Genomic DNA, 20,643 nt, shown 5'->3' with positions numbered 1-20,643 from the left:
AAAACGGACTGATAAATGCAGTACATTACACTTCCTGCCTCTAAACGTTATAAGCTGTATGCTGTATAAATTACTAAATTCATTTATCTTGTATTTTTTTTTAAGTTACATCTTTAAGAAGCAAGAACACAGAAGTCAGGTGACACTCACACTCATACTTCCAGTGTTACGTCAGTCAGCAGGACGTGTTTTATTTCCCGCCTGGCACTCGGGAGGCAGGACCTGACGGAATACGGGTGGTGGGTTGGAAATAACGCCCACACACACAGAATGGAAAATCACTGAGAAAAGTGAAAACACGGAGACAGCATTACCAACGAATTCCCAGGAAAGTATGTAAAATATAATATCAGCCCTGCAAGCTATTAAAGACCTGTTCCACAACGGACAGCACAGTGCCAACTTCTTACATTAAGGCAGACTTCCCTTTAGGCTTCTGACAACTTTCTGTGAGATAAATAAAAAAACAACAGTATAATTTACATAGGAAAATAAAATTTACTATATTTACTATACTATATTTACTATAAATTTCCTAGTAAATTATATAATAAACCTAGTCCTGGCCTATATTCTCCTTTCATTGAGTATAGTTGTGTAGATGAGGCTGCCTACCTTGCTAAAAAAGTCCAGCTGGTAATCCAGAGAAAACATAGTCTATGCTGGTCAAATAATTAACGAGCTACCAGCATAGAATATTTGTTCAGGTTGACTTTCAAAGGTGTTAAAAGTATTCACATTTCTTATTCAGGTAGAAGTGTATATACTAGGGTTAAAAATACTTCTGTAAAAGTAGCGTGCTACCCCCCTAACCAAAACATGTTTTTCTACAAGCCATAATCACTATAATGTTAAATTAAATTGTTAATAATAAAAACATTGGGATGCTGTTTTAGTTGCATATATGCTGCTTAACAATAATGCATTTTAGTACAATGTTAATATGTTAAAGCTTAGTTGGGACATTTCTCTTGAGTTCTCTTAGGTCATGTGCAGGTGTGATGGATTGTATAAACCGATAAAGTGTGGGAATGGTATATGTTTATACTTCTCATCCAGCCACAGTCAGACAATGACAAGCCAGAATAACAACAAGCTGAAATGAAATAGGAGTAATTAGGCTATTTTTAGTAGAGAAGTATAAAAAATTTGTTCTTTATTACTTGACACCTCTGTTGACCAGCTGGTGTTGACCCTTTTTAGCAGGGTAAGCCTTTTTATTTTTATTTGCATACATGTGTCCCCTCTCATGGCATGCTAGGTGGACAATTTAGTGAACGTTGGTATTTGATATTCTGGTATATTTGATTCCTGGTTGTTGCTCATGGTGTCTTTTTTTCTGTTTCAAAGATTTTATTTTGATATTTTACCACAACAGGTGGACAGCCTAATTTTTACCTCACCTAGGTATGGCGCCAATGTGAGAAATATTTAAAGAAATTAATATTATTAACTGCTGAACAAACAGCAAGTGTCTTGTCCCTTGAGAATAAAACAGTGTGAAGGTTATAATGTCACTGATATCAAATGCTACTTTCTCAAAGGTGTGTTAATCCCAAGATGACAGGATGGGCAGGGAATTCTTGAACAATATAAGAAAAAAATCTAGAAAACTACAAAAAAGAAAAAAGAATGTATACTTTTAAAATGATTATTTTTTTAACCAGTTTTTTTTTTACTTTTTCATATTTGTAATAATGTGTTTATTCAGAGGACATTTTGAAATTTATTTTGTTACAATGTGTTTTGATAAAGTTTTAACCCTGAAATTTATTTTTTAAAAATGTCACAAGCTGACTTCCTAAAAAAGGTGATCAAATCTAGTCCTGGTCTTTTTTCTGTTAGCTGAGTGAACTGAGGACTAGATTTTAGCCCTGCTTTCTGGAAAACACCCGTGAGTTTGAATGTAAGCTCTAATACTAGTCACATGTGTGTTTACCCTCCTCCCCTGCTGCAGCGGTTTGTCAAGTACGGCCAGTTTGTTTTATAATTTATCACCATTTGAGCACCACGTGTGTAGCTGAAGTACAAGTGAGCTGTGGAAAATCCCTCCTGTCTGTCGGCCAGTCAGAGTTCTGGTGGGATTCATAAGCATGTGAAAGGGATACACAGATACACAGAATCTTATCACAAATCATATATTTGCACAGCAAACATACAGCAGGTAGGTCCACTTATTATGTCTAACGTCTCATTGGGAGATTATTTTAAAAAGCAACAACAGGGCATTCTGGGATTGTTTTATATTATTGGCTACACTGTAAAGGTGGTTTACAAAAAATATCTCTTATGAGGCCAAAAACCTACTGTATAAAGCACATACTACACACAAATATCACATCAATTTAAATCTTAATTAAACACCATTAAAAGCACTTAAACTCTGTTACACTTGTTACACATGCAGTACATTTATGTTATTTTTCTTCCGTGCATTATTTTGTGAATTGCCAATAAGATGACTCTGAAGTAGTGCTGTCAAGCGACTGAAAAAAATGAATTACATGGTCTGTGATTAATTCATCTAAATAATCCCATTCATCACTTTCAGACTAAAAATCTTATAATAAATAGAAGTTAGAAACAGATGTAAATACTGTATATCTCTTAGAATCATAGTCAAAAAAAATCTATATATATCGATGCACCTTTTTTCACTTAAAAATTACAAATGATTTATAGAAGATATCACACATGCCAGAGGTGATTTTTAGGAGATTCTAGACTACTCAAATGTTTACTTAGTAAAGTCCAAATTTACTATATCTCTTTAATTAGTACAATCTGCTCTTGAGAACTTTTATGATGAAGCCCAAATTTGCGGATTATCCATAATTCCTAACAATTTTGTTTGGTATGATGTGCGGATTATGGCTTTAGTTTACTTAAGTCCTTAGTAATTGACCTCAGAACACTGGAATGCAGCTAGCGGCTAACAGCTGAACTCAGCATTAGGCTTCTCGCATGTTAAGCCAAATGCTAACTGTTCTCCAAGATAAATTAATCACTGATTAGTTGTTTGATATGATTTCTGTATAATGTCTGCACGTTACTCTGGTCTTTAGTTATGAGCCGTATCACTTGCCAGGTCAAAGGACATCAAGGAAGGCGATTAATAAGTGTTAATGTTTTTAACGTGTTAATTTTGGTTAATTAATCACAGGAAAAACAATGTGCTAAAAAATTAACACTGAATAATCGCCTCGCTTGCTTGTCCTTTGACCCTGCGCTACACTTCCAGTCACAGTTTAATTTGACAGCTATACTCAGAAGTAAGTTAAACAATCTAATAGATTTAAAACAATCTTATAAAAAAAAGACACTTTAGACATGCTGCCAATCAGAAGTCTCTAATAACTAAGGATTTTCCTTATTTTGACAATTTCCCATATTTCAGTAACAGTGACGACATTAGTGCTATGAAATAAGAATTGTGAAGTAACCAAACAATGTGTTAAACTATCATTAAAACTCACTAACACTGACAGGGAAAAGAACAGCGCACATGTACGTAATAAACTGATGTTTTACAGCTGCTGTTTTTGATTTGCTTGCTCTGTCAGTTCCATTTAAATAGGAAAAACACAGCATGTGAAGGATTTTACAACAGGTCAGTGTAGGAACTTCATTAAGTTCAGGTACCTACTGGAAAACTGTGGGACTGTGTCGGGAAATGTGCAAACGCACCTGTGAAGAATATAAGGAAAGTGATTCATTTAGATAATATGATTAAACAAACTAAGCAAATTAGGAAAGACGCACTAAAGGTTTGTAGTGTTTACTGGTATTTTGTGGACGTTCTATTACCGAAGTTGATCTCACACTGCTTTGTCACATGTTAAGATTCCTGAAAAAAATAAAAGCTGGATTTACAGCTCCTTAGGAGAAGTATATGTGGTTATCTTAACATGAGATATAATGAATTCGTTTTGATTAGTTGCTGTGAATCAAATTATGTCATGTGAAATAACACAGTCAGTCTGGTTTATCTCTATATTTTATCTGTGTATTTTATTTTAAAACAAAGTGAGGCCACCTTACAGCCTTTCATATATCCACATCAACATTTTAGTGCTGTATAAAAATAAAAAATGTAGTACAAAAAAAGATATATATTACATTATTTAAAAATTATTTGTAAAAAAAAACTTTGTTACATTTACTTTATAACTTAACAACATTTACATCATCAAGGTAAACACTTCACATGGATTTTATGCAATAGTTACCATAATGTTACACCACTTTACATATACAAACACATGTGGGTTGGGTTTACTGTTGTTGTTGTTTTTTTTAGATTAATCCACTATAACTAATGGCTTAGTTTACATTACCTCAATTGAGTTAAGCAAATAAAAAAGGAAAATTGCTGGAATCCCCCACAATTGATGGAATTGCACAAGAGGAAAAGGACACTTTTCATAAATTATGAATTTCATCTACTTCCACTTTTTATTTGCTTTTATGCAAACTCTTCAATTTTGGATTGTAATGTAGTATTGCACATAATCAAACAACAGCTCTACCAATATCCACAAGAGGGTGCTGTTAGTACTCAATAGTTTTTGGTGCTTCATATCAGTGAAACTGTGCATCCTTCTTTGTCTTCGGGATTCTTCTTCAATAATTCTTCCTTTCTGCCTGGCCTTCATTATGCTTGCCCAGCATCCTTCTAAAAAACTGTAGTATCCAAGCTTCATTAAACAGTTTAGGCAAACCCTAAAACTACAGTAAATGTGCTTAATAAAATGTACATTGTACACTTTTTGATCACTTCTTTCACCATCATCTGTAATAACAGAATAGTTAAGTAAAGCAAGGCCATCAAAAATGGTCATAGCACAGTCCTACGTTTTCCCAAACCCTGCAGAATCTCTGACAGCTCTCAGCAGTATCGTGTTGAGTTCTGCCTGACATTTGACTCCTCTGGGTAGAAAAAGTCCCATCATGCAGGTGGATGCGTATGGGAGGCGACAGCCACGTCCCTCAGGCTGGTAGAAATTGATGCTTGGTTTTGGGGAAAATCCCAACGCTGGAAATTCATCTGTTGCCGTAATGAAAACAAGGAGGTCTTCGAAATGTAGTTCTGTTTTTTTATCTGTGGAGAAATTGAGAAAATATTGATTATTTTATATGCAAGACTTACAACATTTACATTATTAAAGGGCCATTATACTTTGTGATTTGTAGTGTATTTGTTGAAGTATACAGATAACAGGAAGTGAGTTAATTAAAAGTTGTAATGCATTATTAAAATTGCTTATTTGCAATTTCTTAGCTTTATGCCATTCTTGTATCTCAAAAAAAAAAGTAGATTAATGTGATAATGAACAAAACTTGTCCTAACTTTTAGTGTAAGTCAATTTAAACTTTTTTTAATCAATTTGGAGCATGAAAATCTGACATTATATGTACACTGCCATGCCAAAAGTCATGGGATTATCCATGTACAATGTAAATTATCCAAGTGTTAAGTGTTACTTCATGGAAGGGCTTTGGAAAGTCCACGCCTGTATAACTTGTGAGCTATTATCTTGTGAATAAGGTTAAACACTATCCAGCGTGCTCACAGAAAGGCGATGTGAATTATGTGAGCTGGAGCAAAGCCTGATGGTGGACTCTAGGTTTATGTGACATTCCATTTCTGAAGTTGTGTGGGCATCTATTTTACCAGGATCCACACTATCATTATAGAAGGCATTACCCTCCACAGTGGACAGTACAGTACAGTGAATGGTAATTATCATGATCGGGGACTTATGGCTAGATTTGTGAGTCTGGCAGAAATCGATTGTGACGATATGTAATTCTATTCTATATCCTCACTGACAGTTCTACGTTATGCTTTATTCTTTCTGCTGCATGGACTGGACTGAAGAATGAACAGTAACAGTTTTGAAACCATGTCAAATTATTTTGTCTTTTGTTTAAAGCAAGTCTGCTGAGTTTAGTTTAGTATTAGTTTTTTTAGCACTTTATTTTTTATAATATAAATAATATACTCTGGCATTCACATTGGTCATTTATATTCTGTCATACACTCTCTCTGCACCCCAAATTCAAATACTCACCCTCAATCATCTTTAGGACCTGCTCCCAGTAGTACACTGTCTGCTCTTCTTCCTCCCTCTTTTTGGTCCCGTCCCTACTCCAGTTGATTTGGAAGTGAGCCATGAATGCATGTCTGGACATTGGTTCCTTCATGTTGATAAAAACAGGCAGGAACTCAATCCAGTTTTCCTTCACTTTGTCCCACAGTCTTCCATATGAGTTCAGGCCCTTTATGAACTGATTGATCATGTTGGACACTCTGAGAAGAATTATGAAATGATAACTCCACAAATTGCTCATAAAACAGATACAATATTACTGATAGATTAGAATTGTTTGTCAGAATTGACTTGGGAGGCTTGCACATACCTGAGATAAATGTAGTGCCTCACAACAAAGGAGTAAATGTTTGGGATGTCTTGAACAGAAAGGTTTGGTCCATAAATTCCTGGAAAACCACACTCACAGATCCAGTCTCCCAGTTCCCTTTGAAGCTCATGAATGTGTGCAGTTTTCCTACAGGACAAAATCTTAAAATTGGGAGTTCAAGTTAGATAAGAACACATGAAGATGGTTGGGCACATAAACAGGAAAATAAGCAGGCCAACAAATATATCATCAGTGCAGATACTTACTTTTTTAACTTTTTCTTGGACATCCCCGTCTGGAATGAGGCGCCAGTCAAAGTCTGTCAGTTGGATCTCTTGGCCACACATCAGCTGGTAAAGACAAGGGTCTAGAGCTTTAAGTCCTGGTCCACCATGAACTAAAGACCAAGCTACAAGTTTCCCAGCCTTCTCATATTTGTGCTGCTGCAAGGCGCTCTGGTCGTAGGTGAAGAACAAATTTCCGGGTTTGCCCTCAAAGACTCCCAGGCTGCTCTGTACCTCGATCATCAGGAGTCTGAAATGAATTTAGTAGGGAGAAAAAAAGTTTTAGATGAGTCCTCTGAACATGAAAATCATCTGCAATTTGTTTTTGATAAGTATGCTGTGGTTAGATTTTTGGACACTTTTTGTATCAACATGATGAGGAACATCTTAAATTAGCTGTAGCACGCTTTACTGATATGAACACATTACAAACCACTGGTGGATAGTCACCCTCCTTGTGGCCCCCATGATTGAAAAAGCATTGCTAATGTTCCTTCTAGAGTGTCAAAAAAGAGACAAGGGCCCCAATTTTAGGGCGTGTCTTTGCTATTGTGAGGGCGCAAAAAAATACACCTTACACGGCTCGAAACACTCAAAAGGCGTATATTAATTATCTGAATTAATCATGGGTGTGTTTTAGGTGTAACATGAAATAAACCAATCAGTGTGCTTAGCAGAGGGTGCCCTGCAGTGTGTACGTGTGTGTGTGTGTTCAACTAGCAGGGGAGTAAACGCACTGGCTGCACTTATAGGAATTGGATCTGTCAATCGACTGTTGTCTAGGCTCATTTCAATCAGTGGAGCTCCTGTGTTTTCCACCACCAAAATAGAAACACAACAAAAATTTACCTGAATACACCTCATTTCCAGACCACCACACCCATCAGTGTAGATTTTTTCTTAACCTCTAACAGGGTGAATTGAGCATTGTGATGTGCCTTGCACATGGTGTACGATAGGGCCCAAGGTGTCCTATAGGCTGACCTTATTAAGTGGGAAAAGTAATCGAGTGCCCAGTATGGTGCCCCTTCTTCCAATAAATTATGAAGCTGTGTCTCTAGGTAAAAAAAGTTGATATTGTGCCTTGAGTGTCCATGGGATGTGGTGCTACTGTAAATTATGCCTTTAAGAATTAACCTGAAGGTTTGATTTGTACTATAAAACTCAAAAATTGAATGTAAGATATACGTCATACATTTTTTGCATTTTTTTATTTGTGTGTTTGGTTTTGCATTCATTAATAAATAAGTGGGTAATCACTCTGCAAAAAGTGCATGGACCCCACTAGGCACAATTTTGTCACTTTCTAGAGTAAATATATAATACCTAAAGAACTCTCTTCTTGGCCCACCGTGGTCCAAAGCTGATTCGCCAACAAACTCGATCAGAGGGGTTTTAGTCCAGGTAAAGTTGCTGTTGGATAGCGTGTCAATTGCACTCTTGAGTAGTGTTTTCCTACAGATGACCACATGGACCAGACTGAGGCTGAGGTACTGCTGTTGGAACTCTCTCAGCAAAGATGTGACATCCATCTCCTCCTATAGGTGACAACATGTAGGTGAAAACATGACTCAACTAATAGACTCAACTGAACATAGCAATACTTCACAAACTATTGCCCTTTAGGGTTCGACACTCTATGAATATCAAGACAACAGCTCATTTGTTATTAAAAATACAGCATGCGCAGTAATTGTTACCATTGAGGGCTGATGGTTTCTGTTTAGATCTTTGCTGGATGAAGGCCGTCTGTTCTGTGTTTGGTCTGGTGTTTGCATAAATGGTACTGGAGTGCCTGGACTGGATGGAGAAAGACTCGTTTCCCATGTTGATGCTTCTCTGGAAGATCTTCTATTATCTACATATCAAATGACAAGAATACCAGAGATAGATTGGCAAAAACACAGGACGTATTTGAACAGCTGCCAATATGTTACTGGCAAACCCATGCAGGTATCTGATTGAACATCAGCAATTGAGCAGTGTCATTGGTCCTTCCATTGGTTTAAATAAGAAATGTACCAGCTGAAAATGACTACAAATAACTTAACACTATAATAACTAGTATTAGATGAGGATTTAAACAAACATGTCAAAATGTTGCTAATCAGCATTTTGATAGCCTAAGCCAGAGGTCACATTAATAGCCTAAGCCAGAGGTTCCAGTAAAACTTGTATTGCAGGTAGGCTTTTAAGAAACTGCTTTCAATTGAACTCGCTCTGATTACACTCAAAAAATAACATGATCCGTTGAATCAGACATGTTAGAGCTGACAAACTACTTAAAAGTGGAAGTTAATGGCATTGAGAACCTCTAGAACCATGAATTATGCTTGTATTACAGTTAGCTTGATCTTCAACTTACTGGCTGTTCAGCTTATTCAGCTTTATCATGCATCTCATTTATAGGTTATTGAATAGCTGTACAGTTACAGATTGTTACCTTTCACTCTTCACTGGTTAATTCTGCATTTAAGAAGATATTTGTCCGGTGGTGGACGAAGTACAAAAAACATGTACTTGAGTTAATAAAGTAGAGACAGCCAAGGTAAGATATTACTACAGTAAAAGAAGAATTTATACTTTATTATTCCTAAGTATTTCTTTAGAGCATAACTTGTGTAAAAGAAGTAACGTATTTGCCTTCAAATGTACTCAAGTCTGGAAAGTAGAAGTACTATGATTTATTATTACTCTAATTTCCTATTATTGTTTTTGAAACATATTTATTGCTTAATCAACTCAATAGTATCACTCTTAGTGCACTAGTCATTTAATAGATTATCATTAATCAGTCTGACACTGATTCATTTACTTAAAATTGTAAAACACAAAACACTAAAGGCCAACAATTTTATTTAGGAGATACCATGTGGCTATAAATGATGACTTTTTGCTAACAAGCAACGTTTTGGTTTAAGAATTTAAAAATTTAATTAAAAATTAATTTAAAGTTTAATTTAAATACAAACTTGGTTTAAGCACAGCTTTTCTAAGGAGTTTTCCTTTACAATATTGTCTCAATGTTAGAGGTGTAAGGAAATATCAGTATTGTATTGTATCACATTTTTTTGGGTTTTCGCAATGTTTTTAAATTTTCCAAAACACAATATCAATTTTTAATTCATAATTTACATGTTCAAATTATATGTATCAGAGTGTGATTCACTTTGTGTTGTGTTTAAACTTTGAATGCTAAATAGCAAATCTGTCATTAGATCCCACTGTTGTTAATAGTATTAATATAGTAAATATATTATTTGATTAAAACAATCATAATATATCGTCACCCAAAACATAAATACTTCAGAACAGCACTGATTACTAAGAACTGATTATTATTTAAGAGTTTATGTTTACAGTCCATATGCATGCACTAAATATTCTGCACTTTAGTATTTGCTACATTATACTGCTTTTATATTACATTATTTAATTTGTTATATTATTATTATAACATTGTACATACATATACATACACAATCAGACTCTTGGTAAGTTACTGTTGTTTAGAAAATAGGAAAAAGTTCATAGATTATTTTTGTTCCTGGTGCATTTTAAACAATTATATTTATATGAAATAAAACATTTTTTTCATAACATTAGAATATAGTTGTAGCAAAAATACTGAAATGTTTCTGAAATGTTAGGATGCTAGTTTAGGGCTATATTGCCAAGCACTTACAGATACACAAAACAATCTACTTTGTCACAGTTATGAATTAAATTCACTTTGTTTCGTTCCCCATTGGAGGCCAGGCACAAGTACAGTATAAGTGTGGTCATAAGTACCAAAGTACCATCAGTACCAGAAGTATCATTCTCACCTGAATGTACATTCTTGTTGAAGTTAAAGAAGCTCTTCATCTGTCCTTGCTCTTTTCCTTTGGTTTCACTGCTAGAGAACTGCTCTAGATCTTTTGGAGAATCAGGGCATGATGTCCGAGTCCCTTTCCTTGAACCTGAAATACATAAATTTGTATATTTATATTTTCTTTCAGTATTGAAAGGTAAGTAAATAAATGAATTTACAAAAAACAAAAAGAAAATGTTCTGAATACAGAAAAAACAAGGTAAGAATTAATAGGCATGAATTACCCAGAAGCCGCACTGCACTGGTGCTCCCATACATATCTAGGAAAACATACAGTGGCTCGTTTAGTTTCACTTGTCCTTTAACCTTCATGTAAAATGTCTTCCCGTCAGCTCCCTGAATCATCACATAGCCCGCATGGTTCATCCAGAACTCCACGTGTGCTCCGGTTTGGCACGTCTCCTCAGGGACAGGCACTGCGCAGTATCCGGGGGTCTCTCTCAGGTCTGGGATGGCCATTGGTGGGATCAGGTTGGCATTGGGACAGTGGTTGGTGAAACCCACACGGAGCGCTCCATCCCATGATGGGACTGTGCTTTCGATGCATATTGAAATTCTCTCCTTGATCTTAACTGGACGACTGAGGAACACCAGGCCGTGCTTGAAGCAGGAGATATCTCTCATGGCAAGATGTGCTCCCTGGCAAATGGAAACAAGCTGCCCTTTGACCTCTGGATGGAAAGTCATCGGCCCCAGGCAGCGACTGCCACAAACACGACCGTGCTTCTCTAGAAATGAAAGAGGAAGGGGGTTAATAGTGTAATAGTTCAGCCTGGGTTTCAGTTTGACCCTTTAAAGCAAAACCGTGCTATAATTTGATGCAAAATTATTAGAGTATAGAGGGATGCTTTGCTTGTTAAAATGTTTATCAAAAAATCTGTTTAATCAAATTAGATGTTAATTTCCTTTCTCGTGTAAATTTCACTAACCAGATTTCTGAATGCACTTGATATTTGTGTCAAATAAAAAAAACTTACTGCTGATTTTTTTATAATGATTTTTTTTTATATAAAGCAAATGATATTGCAATATGTCAGGGTATTGCAGGGTATTTTGTCATAATAATCTGGGTGATATAACAAAACACTGAAAATATATAATTAATTCGAAAAATATACACTACAAAAAAAAAAAACAATCAATTTAAGAAGTATTATAATCTCAAACATTCACTAGAAACAAAACAAATTTAAAGTTTGTCCGTCTTATAAATGACAATAACTTACCAAGAGTATGATTTTGTGCAGAAAAAAAATACAAAAAATACTCTCAAAGTGTCACAGTAAATAGCACAACTAATAAAAACAGACAGAATATTTTTTGTTTGTTTGTTTCAAATACCTTATAACTTAGAAGATATTATTGTGTATTAAATAATGTACCACATCTCTAGTATCGATTCCTAAAAGATTCATCAGGGTTGAAAGTATAAAGACATCAATAACAAGCCTTTGCTTAGCTATGTTAGCACACCCTGCAGAATCTTAGCATTTAAAATAAACTTGTGATCTCCAGTTTGAATAATAACACCAACAGTAAAAGTGGATATGAGTCAGATTACAGAAAGACACTGAAATATGCAGTGATTATTCAGCGTCATCATCTTTCAACTAGAAGCAGGTCATTTTTTTTTTAGGTTTACACCATCTGTGGAAAGTTCATCAGCCTGTGTTATGATCAGATCAGCAAATAAAGTATTATTATACTCACTCATGGTTCCTCTTTCTTCACCCTACAGATAGGACACTGTAGCTCAGTACAGCTGTTTTTTAGTGAACTGTTTATGAAAGGAAAGAACTCCCCAGTCTCCAGTCCTGGTGTTTCCCTGAGTCTGAACCGAAAACAAGAACAAACTTCAGACAATGAGAAAGGAAAAGGGGTTGGGCTAAATGCAGTTAGGAAAGTACGGAAGACAGAAATTCCCAAGTCACAGGCTTGGCATTCTGTGTGTTTTGCTTTGTTCACAGACGATTATAAGCCAGTAAGTTTCAGTTTACATTTAAGAAGATTATGAAATATTTTCTCCACAGGGAAACTGAGGAATAAAGGTGAGATAATACAGCAAAATATCTCTGTGTTCTCTATTTTCTCACGCTGAGGGTTCAAACATGCCTGGACACGAACTTTAACCATCCCTGCTGTGTCAAATTCCTGTTATTAGTAATTTTGAACAGTAAAGGGCTGGTGCTGAATCCATCTACATCCCGCCTAGACAGAGTTACTAGATAGACAAGTAAAGCCATACCTGTTTCCTTACCTCCAGATATCAACTGCTTCCAAGGAAATGTCTGGTTTCCTGTAAATGTTTAGTGTACGTGCCCCAGCTACAGAAAGCTCATAGACTGGGTTAGTGTTACTGCTTTACTTTACAGTGGCTTGCAAAAGTATTCATACCTCTTGATCTTTTTTTTTTTTTTTTTTTTTTTTTTTTTACATTTTGTCACCTTACAACCACAAACTTAAATGTATTTTATTGATATTTTAAGTGATGGACCAACACAAAATAGCACACAATTGTGTGGAGCGAAAATGATACATAGATTTAAAATAAATGTAATCAAATTAAAATCTGAAAAGTATGACGTGCAAAAGTATTCATCCCCCCTACATCAATACTTCATAGAGCCACCTTTCACTGCAGTTACAGCTGCAAGTTTTTATGGTATATCTCTACCAGCTTTGTGCATCTAGAGACTGAGATCTTTGTCCATTCTTCTTTATAAAACAGCTCAGGCTCAGCCAGGTTTGATTGAGAGATGCTGTGAACTTTTTGTGGACTTTGACTGGGCCATTCTAACACATGAATATTCTTTGATCTTTTATTTAAAACCATTCCACTGTAGCTCAGTATGTTTAGTCATTGTCTTGAATCACCTTCCTAGTCTCAAGTCTTTTTCAGCCTCCACCAGGTTTTCTTCCAGAATTGCTCTGTAATTAGCCCCATCCATCTTTCATCAACTCTGACCAGCTTCTCTGTCCCTGCTGAAGAAAAGCATCTCTACAGTATGATGCTGCCACCACCATGTTTCACACTGGGAATGATGTGTTCAGGAGGATGAGAAGTGTTACATTTCTGTGACACAAAGCACGCTGTATTTAGGTCAAAAAGTTCAACTTCGGACTAATCTGACCATAGAACTTTCTTCTACATGTTTGCTCTACAAACAGCACTTCTTACGTCTTTCGTTCAACAGTGTCTTTCTTTGTGCCACTCTTCCATAAAGGCCAGATTTGTGGAGTGCACGATTTATAGTTGTCGACAGATTCTCTCACCTGAGCTGTGAATTTCTGCAGCTCCTCCAGAGTGACCATGGGCCTCTTGGCTGCTTCTCTGACCAGTGCTTGATCTGTCAGTTTGGGTGGAGGGTCATGACTTGGTAGGTTTGCAGGTGTAAAATACTTTTTCTATTTTTGGATGATGGATCGTACAGTGCCCTTTGGGATGCTTAAAGGTTGGGATATGTTTTATGACCTAACCCTGCCTTAAACTTCTCCACTCGGTCTTCATGATTGTAATGGGGTGGGGGCAGTAGCTCTCCAGTCCAGAAGGTTTTAGAACCCAAGTGCAGAGCAGTGGATCTCAAAGCAGGTAAACCCAAGAAAAAAGGAAAATAATAATAATAATAATAATAATAATAATAATAATAATAATAATAATAATAATAATAATAAATATAGCCGCAAGCGGCAATCATCGGGTTCAAGCACCAACTTGCACAATGGTGCCTACTGGAGCATTGAATGGTGATGTGTAAGAAGGTCTAATATGATTGGAGATGCCCTGTCACATTTAGAAATTATCAAGTTTTTCACCTGTTATTAATGTTGAGCAGAGGCCTTTCAACCTGATCAGTGCTTAAATTCACATGTAAATCTAGTGAACTTTGTAGGATATTCATTAAGTGAGTTAGAACTAGTCAAAAGGTGTCTACATGTTATTGGTATTGATCAGGTGGCTTCAACCAGAATGTTCACAAAGTGGTATTCAGATTGACCTTTGAACCTTTGCAGAACAAGCTGAAATGTTTGACCAAACAAGTTTAAATTAACACAAAGGAGTGAATGTTCTGATGTGACATGTAATTACGAAGTTATTATAAATCTAGTTCTGAATTAAATGGCGCTTCATCAAGCACCAACTAGCACAATGGTGCCTACTAGAGCATAGGATGGTGATGTGTAAGAAGGTCTAACACAATTGGAGACATTCTGTCACATTTAGAAATGATCAAAAGTCTTTCACCTGTTATTAATGTTGAGCAGAGGCACAAAGGAGTGAATGTTCTGATATGACATGTAATGTCAAGTTATTCTTAATCTAGTTCTGTATTAAATGGCGCTTCATCAGAGTGATATTGTACAGAGGTCTTTAACATTGTGAGATTACAGCAAATACTGCAGAGTTACAGCAATTTAGGTTAGAAATTCCAAGGACGCACAGATTGCTTGATGCCTGGAGAGTATTGTATGTGAAATTTTCACAAATGTTTTTAATGAACATTTACCTAGAGACTCTACAGTGTGCAGCAAGACTGAAATGGAGGTGATAGGCCAAATATCCAGAGAGTAGTTTCAATATAGCTATTGTCAAACAATTAGCAATTATGAATGAACAAAGCACTTTTTAAACATAGTTGTATTGAGAAATTTGTCAGAGCCACTGTACTAAATATGGCAAAAACAATTAGATGTCAAAATAGTACAGCATGATTGACATATACTCGTTTTTTTGGAACAGCGCCCCCCAGTGGGCGGATTGTTTCAGCACTTTGCAGGTCACTACAGTGTCTCCACCTGAACATAACTGCCAAATATCATCCAGATTGGGCAACATTCAGCCTGCCAAAATGTCTGCTGAATGCTGATTGGCTGATGGTGTTCAGCCGTGTTGATTGATTAAGTTGCCCTTTGAACATCCTTTAGAGGCTGTATGATAGATTCTGCATGCAAAGTTTCAACTTGCTAGGTTGCACGGTTGCTGAGAAACAGTGCTCCAAATTTACCTCTTGAAGTGAATGGGGCATATATCCGGAAGGACTAATTTGCATATGGCGGCCATATTGTTTACATATTTCAACTTTTTCTTAATGAATATTGAAGCGCATGCTCTCACGAGTGTTTTGATACCAAACATGCCAGGATTGGTCAACATTCCTAGGACTAGTTTGCAAAAGTAGGTTTTGCATATTATGCAAATTAGCAAAAAATCTATATAGACGGAAGTGCATGGTCCAAATTGGAAAGTTGTTGGTATTGACCCAAGGAATCCATCAAAAAAAGAATTTTGAATGTAGGTCTTATGGTTTTTGAGTTATTGAGAAAATTGTGAAAAACTGAACTTCCTTGTTTATAGCGCCACCAGCGAGCGGATTGGGACGCGGCCGCTTTATTCGCCCTTAGAGCCTCCGCCGAAAGGGGCGGAGCAACGAAAAACGGGCGGATAATGAAAACGGGTGGAAAACAAAAGTCACGCCGAGAGAGAAGAGAAGTGAATCAAAACAAAGACCGCCGGTAAGTGCCGGCTACCTCTTATGGCGCGAGGTGAGGATTAACTAAGCGAGGGAAAGAGAAAAGTTGAGCACACCGCGTGGCTCGCGGGCTGCCACACACACACAAACACACACACACAAACAAAGACTCAGAGAACGAGAGGAGAGCGGTGGAGCTCACAGCTCGACACAGCCACACCAAACTCGAGAGGGAAAAACGGCACTTGCCGTGGATAGGAAAGAAGGGAAATGAGAGCCGGAGCTCAGAGAAAAATCGGGCATAGATTCGCTCTCACGAGCTTCAAAGGTCCAGCGCAGAGTGGCTGGTTGGCGTTGCTTTTAAGGTGTTCATAGCAGGTGTTGGTAATTAGCCAATTAACCCTCGGCGCTGGCCTGGCACGCCCTCCGATGCCCCGGAGGACGCCTCAGTCGTCCACCAGCCCTTACAATGACGTTGTTTGTTCACTAGTGTTCTCTAACAAACCACTGAGGTTGATACAGAACAGCTGTATTTATACTGAGACTAAATTACACAGCTGCGGGACTCTATTAACTAATTAAGTGACTTCTGAAGACAGTTGATTGCAATGGATTTTGTTTAGGGGTTTTAGAGTAAAGGGGGATGAATATTTTTGCACGGCACACATTTTTAGATTTTTATTTGATAGAAAAATTGAAAACCATGTATCATTTTCGTTCTACTTCATACTAATTCAATACTTTGTGTTTGTCTATCACTTAAAACTTAAAAATACATTTAAGTTTGTGGTTGTAAGAAGACAAAATGTGGATATATTGGGAATATTAGCATTTTGATAATGCTGAAATAAACTCTTTTTATAAGATACTTTAAATGAAATTGTAGAAGGTATTTTTTCTCTCCTGTAAAGTTGCTGTTACGGAAATACTTGTTTTTCATTGGACAGCCAAGTTTTACTTTACTACATATTTTAAATAAGTTTAATACTTTTACTCTAATGCATTGTTTATATGCTGAATCGTTACTCATTACAGTTATTAAAATGTTAAGAATAATTCCAAACCTACATTATCACTATAGCCAGAGCGGTAGATGCTCTGCACTGTCACCAGGTTTGATGCTCTTGAGTGAATCAAGAGATCACACTGAGGTCTAAGAAGGCCATGCTGCTTTCATTCTGCCTTTATTTGAGAACTTTCCACTGCTTTCTGTAAAAAAAATACGTAACACACTACTGTACTTTTACTTTCAGTACTGGAGTAAAACATTGTAGAATAAACTACTTAAGCAATACTTAAGTACAAAAAGTACTGAATATTTTAACTTCCAGTTAAATGTGGTGCTCAAATAACACTTCAACTTCAACAAGTCACTTTTTTGAGAGAGCACCTGTACTTTTACACAAGTCTAGATCTCTATTACTTCATACATCTCATGTTCAGACAGGATGACATGTCTTTGTGTGTTTGGATGGTTCAGTTTCATTTTAAACATAAACACAGGTCTGGACTTTTCAAATGAATAACGTGCTGTAACGTAATGTGCTGGCTTTAGGACAGGTTCTGTGACTCAGACATGCAGGATAATTAGCTTCAGAGGTGCTGGCTTTTGTTCGCAGTATGGTATGTGGGTGTGTAAATGTCCCAGGCCCTGGTGACACGCGTTAAATATTTTTGTCAAATATACTGTTTCATTTCCATCATCATTATCCTCATTATCATAGAATCATTATCCTGCCTATATGCCATTCTCTTTCATCATTAGCTTTTTAAACAGATGTTGTGATGTTAACTTCTGACATACGGTGGCCCAGAAAGGCACATCACAACTACATTTACAAAGCAAACTAAAAGATGACAACGCAACTACATTAAGAAAACGCAGCAAACACAAAGATGACAATGAAACTACATAAAAAAAACAGCAAACAAAAAGATGACAATGGATCTACATTAAGAAAACTCAGCGTTTCAGACACGCTGCATTAAGGGAAAGCAAATACATTTGCCACGCCGGAAAAGCTTCCGGCCACTAGAGGGCGCTGTTTAGCTGTTGCTTGCTTTGCTGTGCTGGCTGAATGGAGAATAGACATTTGTTCATGGTAACTGTCAATGGTAAGCGTTTCGGTGTGGGCTGTGGAGGTTTTTCAGTACACTTGTGAACAAACTTCCGTTCTCCGCTCACCTCTCTAGGCTCAGCCAGCAAAGCAAGCTTTTGGCGCGGGCTTTTGGTACAACGTTAACAGCTAACAGCACCCTCTAGCGGCCGGGAGCATTTCCAGTGTAACAAATGTACAGGTGCTGGTCAACGAATTAGAATAATTTGAAATAGTGCTATCATGAAATTCTTTGAATGCATTTTTTGTGCAGAAAGCAAATCAGGTGTTCACCGCACCTGTCCTACTCGTTAGACTAATCACAGAACTCGTTACCTGGAAAAAAATTTGCTCAGCTGAGCTTTCCAAAAGGCCCATTTAGGCCATTTAACTGTGACACTGTTGTTTTATTGAATTAGAATAATGGAGAAACCGTTTCATTGAATTAGAATAAATGCTCGAATTTTTGTTTTCTGTGAAGAGTGTTTACTGTGTAGTATAAAGTCAGGGTTGAGTAGAATTTCTAAGTTGTAAAATCAATCATGGGTAAGCAGTGCGACCTCTCAACCGGAATAGTGGCTCAAATTCAAGCCCTTCGCCAACAAGGCTTGACCCAAACTAAAATTGCTGAGCAGCTCGGCATCAGCCAGTCTTCCGTCTGCAAAGCTCTCAAGAAAAACTGCAGCAAGCGCACCAACTGTTCCGGCGTCCGAAAAACTTCTGCTCGCGACAACAAGCAGCTGAGAAAGATCGCAGTCAGCAACCGGTTCAAGTCCACTTCCGAGCTCACCGACTTGTGGAACAAGCAAACCGGCGCTGACGTCTCCAGATCAACCACTTACCGTTGTCTGCGCGAACTCGGCTTCAAATCTCGCGTTCCAGCAGTAAAACCGATGCTGAACAAGAAACAAATGGAGAAACGGCGGAAGTGGGCCAAAGAACACGGCGAGTGGACTGCTGAAGACTGGCAGAAAGTGGTCTTCAGTGACGAATCACACTTCTGCATCTCCTTCGGTGACCAAGGTCCTCGTGTCTGGCGTCGTGGTGGCGAAACCTACAACCACGAGTGCGTGAAAAGATCCGTCAAGTTTCCCCAGAGCGTTATGGTCTGGGGATGCATGTCCGCTCGAGGTGTAGGGAAACTCTGCTTCCTCAAGAAGACTGTCAATGCTGCCGTATATCAAGATGTTCTGGAAACGTTCCTGATTCCGACTGTTGAGGAACAGTTCGGCGAAGAAGACTTCATATTTCAACAGGATCTTGCACCGGCTCATGCGGCAAAGTCGACCAAAGATTGGTTCACTAAAAAACAGCTTGAAGTTTTGGCATGGCCGGCCAACTCGCCTGACCTCAATGTCATTGAAAACCTTTGGGCCATCGTCAAGCGGAAAATTCGCGACAGAAAGCCTACTACGCTGGACCAACTGAAGCAGTACATCGCCACTGCCTGGGAAGCTGTGAGTGCGGAAACTTGCGACAAGCTGGTCAAATCGATGCCGCGGAGACTTCAGGCAGTCATACAAGCCAAGGGGGCAGCCACAAAATACTGAGAAAGTGATGATTGTAATTATAATAAAAATTATTCTAATTCAACGAAACGGTTTCTCCATTATTCTAATTCAATAAAACAACAGTGTCACAGTTAAATGGCCTAAATGGGCCTTTTGGAAAGCTCAGCTGAGCAAATTGTTTTCCAGGTAACGAGTTCTGTGATTAGTCTAACGAGTAGGACAGGTGCGGTGAACACCTGATTTGCTTTCTGCTCAAAAAATGCATTCAAAGAATTTCATGATTGCACTATTTCAAATTATTCTAATTCGTTGACCAGCACCTGTATTTGCTTTCCTAATTGCAGCGTTTCTAAAATGCTGTCTTTTCTTAATGTAGTTGTGTTGTCATATTTTTGTTTGCTGCATAGTCTTAATGTAGTTGCGTTGTTATCTTTTTGTTTGCTTTGTAAATGTTGTTGTGATGTGCCTAGGTGTATAATGTATGATATACACCTATAAAAGAGACCAAAAGCATAGGGCTAGAAGCTGCAGCTATGGTACAGAACTAAAGAAACAAAAGGAACATTTGATAACAAACACCAGATAAATATGTTGATGGACTACATTTATGGTGAGGTGTAAGGTGAAACACAAGTCCTGACAGTGATCTGCAGGGAAAACAGGTTTTCTTATCAGCAAGGGTTTTTTTAAAAAATGCCCACCCAGACTTGTATAAAGATTCTCTTCATCTCCGCTGTCTATGCTTCTAAAAACCTGCCCTAGTTTTGCACTGGGTGCTTAAAATGGTTTCTTAAGTGATACCATAAAACAAGCACTCCCGGTTTAATTAAGTTTGTAATAGAGCTATGAGTGTGCCCTAAGCTAATGTTTTTAGACCGTTAAAATCTTGATTTGAAAACATACAATATGAAAAAATATGAAAAAAATACTGTATAATGATAAGGCAGAAAAATATAAACTGTGATACTGTATGTTTAAATGATAAGA

The 20,643-nt window shown here is 37.3% G+C and overlaps 1 protein-coding gene across 1 annotated transcript; it reads right to left on the bottom strand.

Moving 5' to 3' along the window:
• Positions 1-4,284: 4,284 nt before the first annotated feature.
• On the bottom strand, positions 4,285-12,558 carry LOC103023773 (G2/M phase-specific E3 ubiquitin-protein ligase). Its single transcript, XM_007260146.4, has 9 exons — positions 12,292-12,558; positions 10,806-11,309; positions 10,535-10,669; positions 8,408-8,565; positions 8,034-8,245; positions 6,690-6,957; positions 6,424-6,584; positions 6,075-6,313; positions 4,285-5,101 (listed from the first exon to the last, which is right to left on the bottom strand). The coding sequence occupies exons 1-9, from the start codon at positions 12,293-12,295 to the stop codon at positions 4,851-4,853; spliced, it is 1,932 nt and encodes a 643-aa protein (XP_007260208.3). The 5' UTR covers positions 12,296-12,558; the 3' UTR covers positions 4,285-4,850.
• Positions 12,559-20,643: the final 8,085 nt, after the last annotated feature.

This window comes from Astyanax mexicanus, chromosome 12 (genome assembly GCF_023375975.1).
Source record: "Astyanax mexicanus isolate ESR-SI-001 chromosome 12, AstMex3_surface, whole genome shotgun sequence".
NCBI lineage: Eukaryota > Metazoa > Chordata > Actinopteri > Characiformes > Acestrorhamphidae > Astyanax > Astyanax mexicanus.
Note: the sequence above shows the minus strand (reverse complement) of the source record. Positions and strands in the feature narration are given on the sequence as shown.

Excerpts from the sequence above, each read along its gene's own strand:
- LOC103023773 (XM_007260146.4), bottom strand. Across the intron at positions 6,585-6,689 it reads TCCAAGAAAAAGTTAAAAAA|ATTTTGTCCTGTAGGAAAAC; the intron begins GTAAGTATCTGC and ends CCCAATTTTAAG. Across the intron at positions 5,102-6,074 it reads GGTCCTAAAGATGATTGAGG|ATAAAAAAACAGAACTACAT; the intron begins GTGAGTATTTGA and ends ATTTCTCCACAG.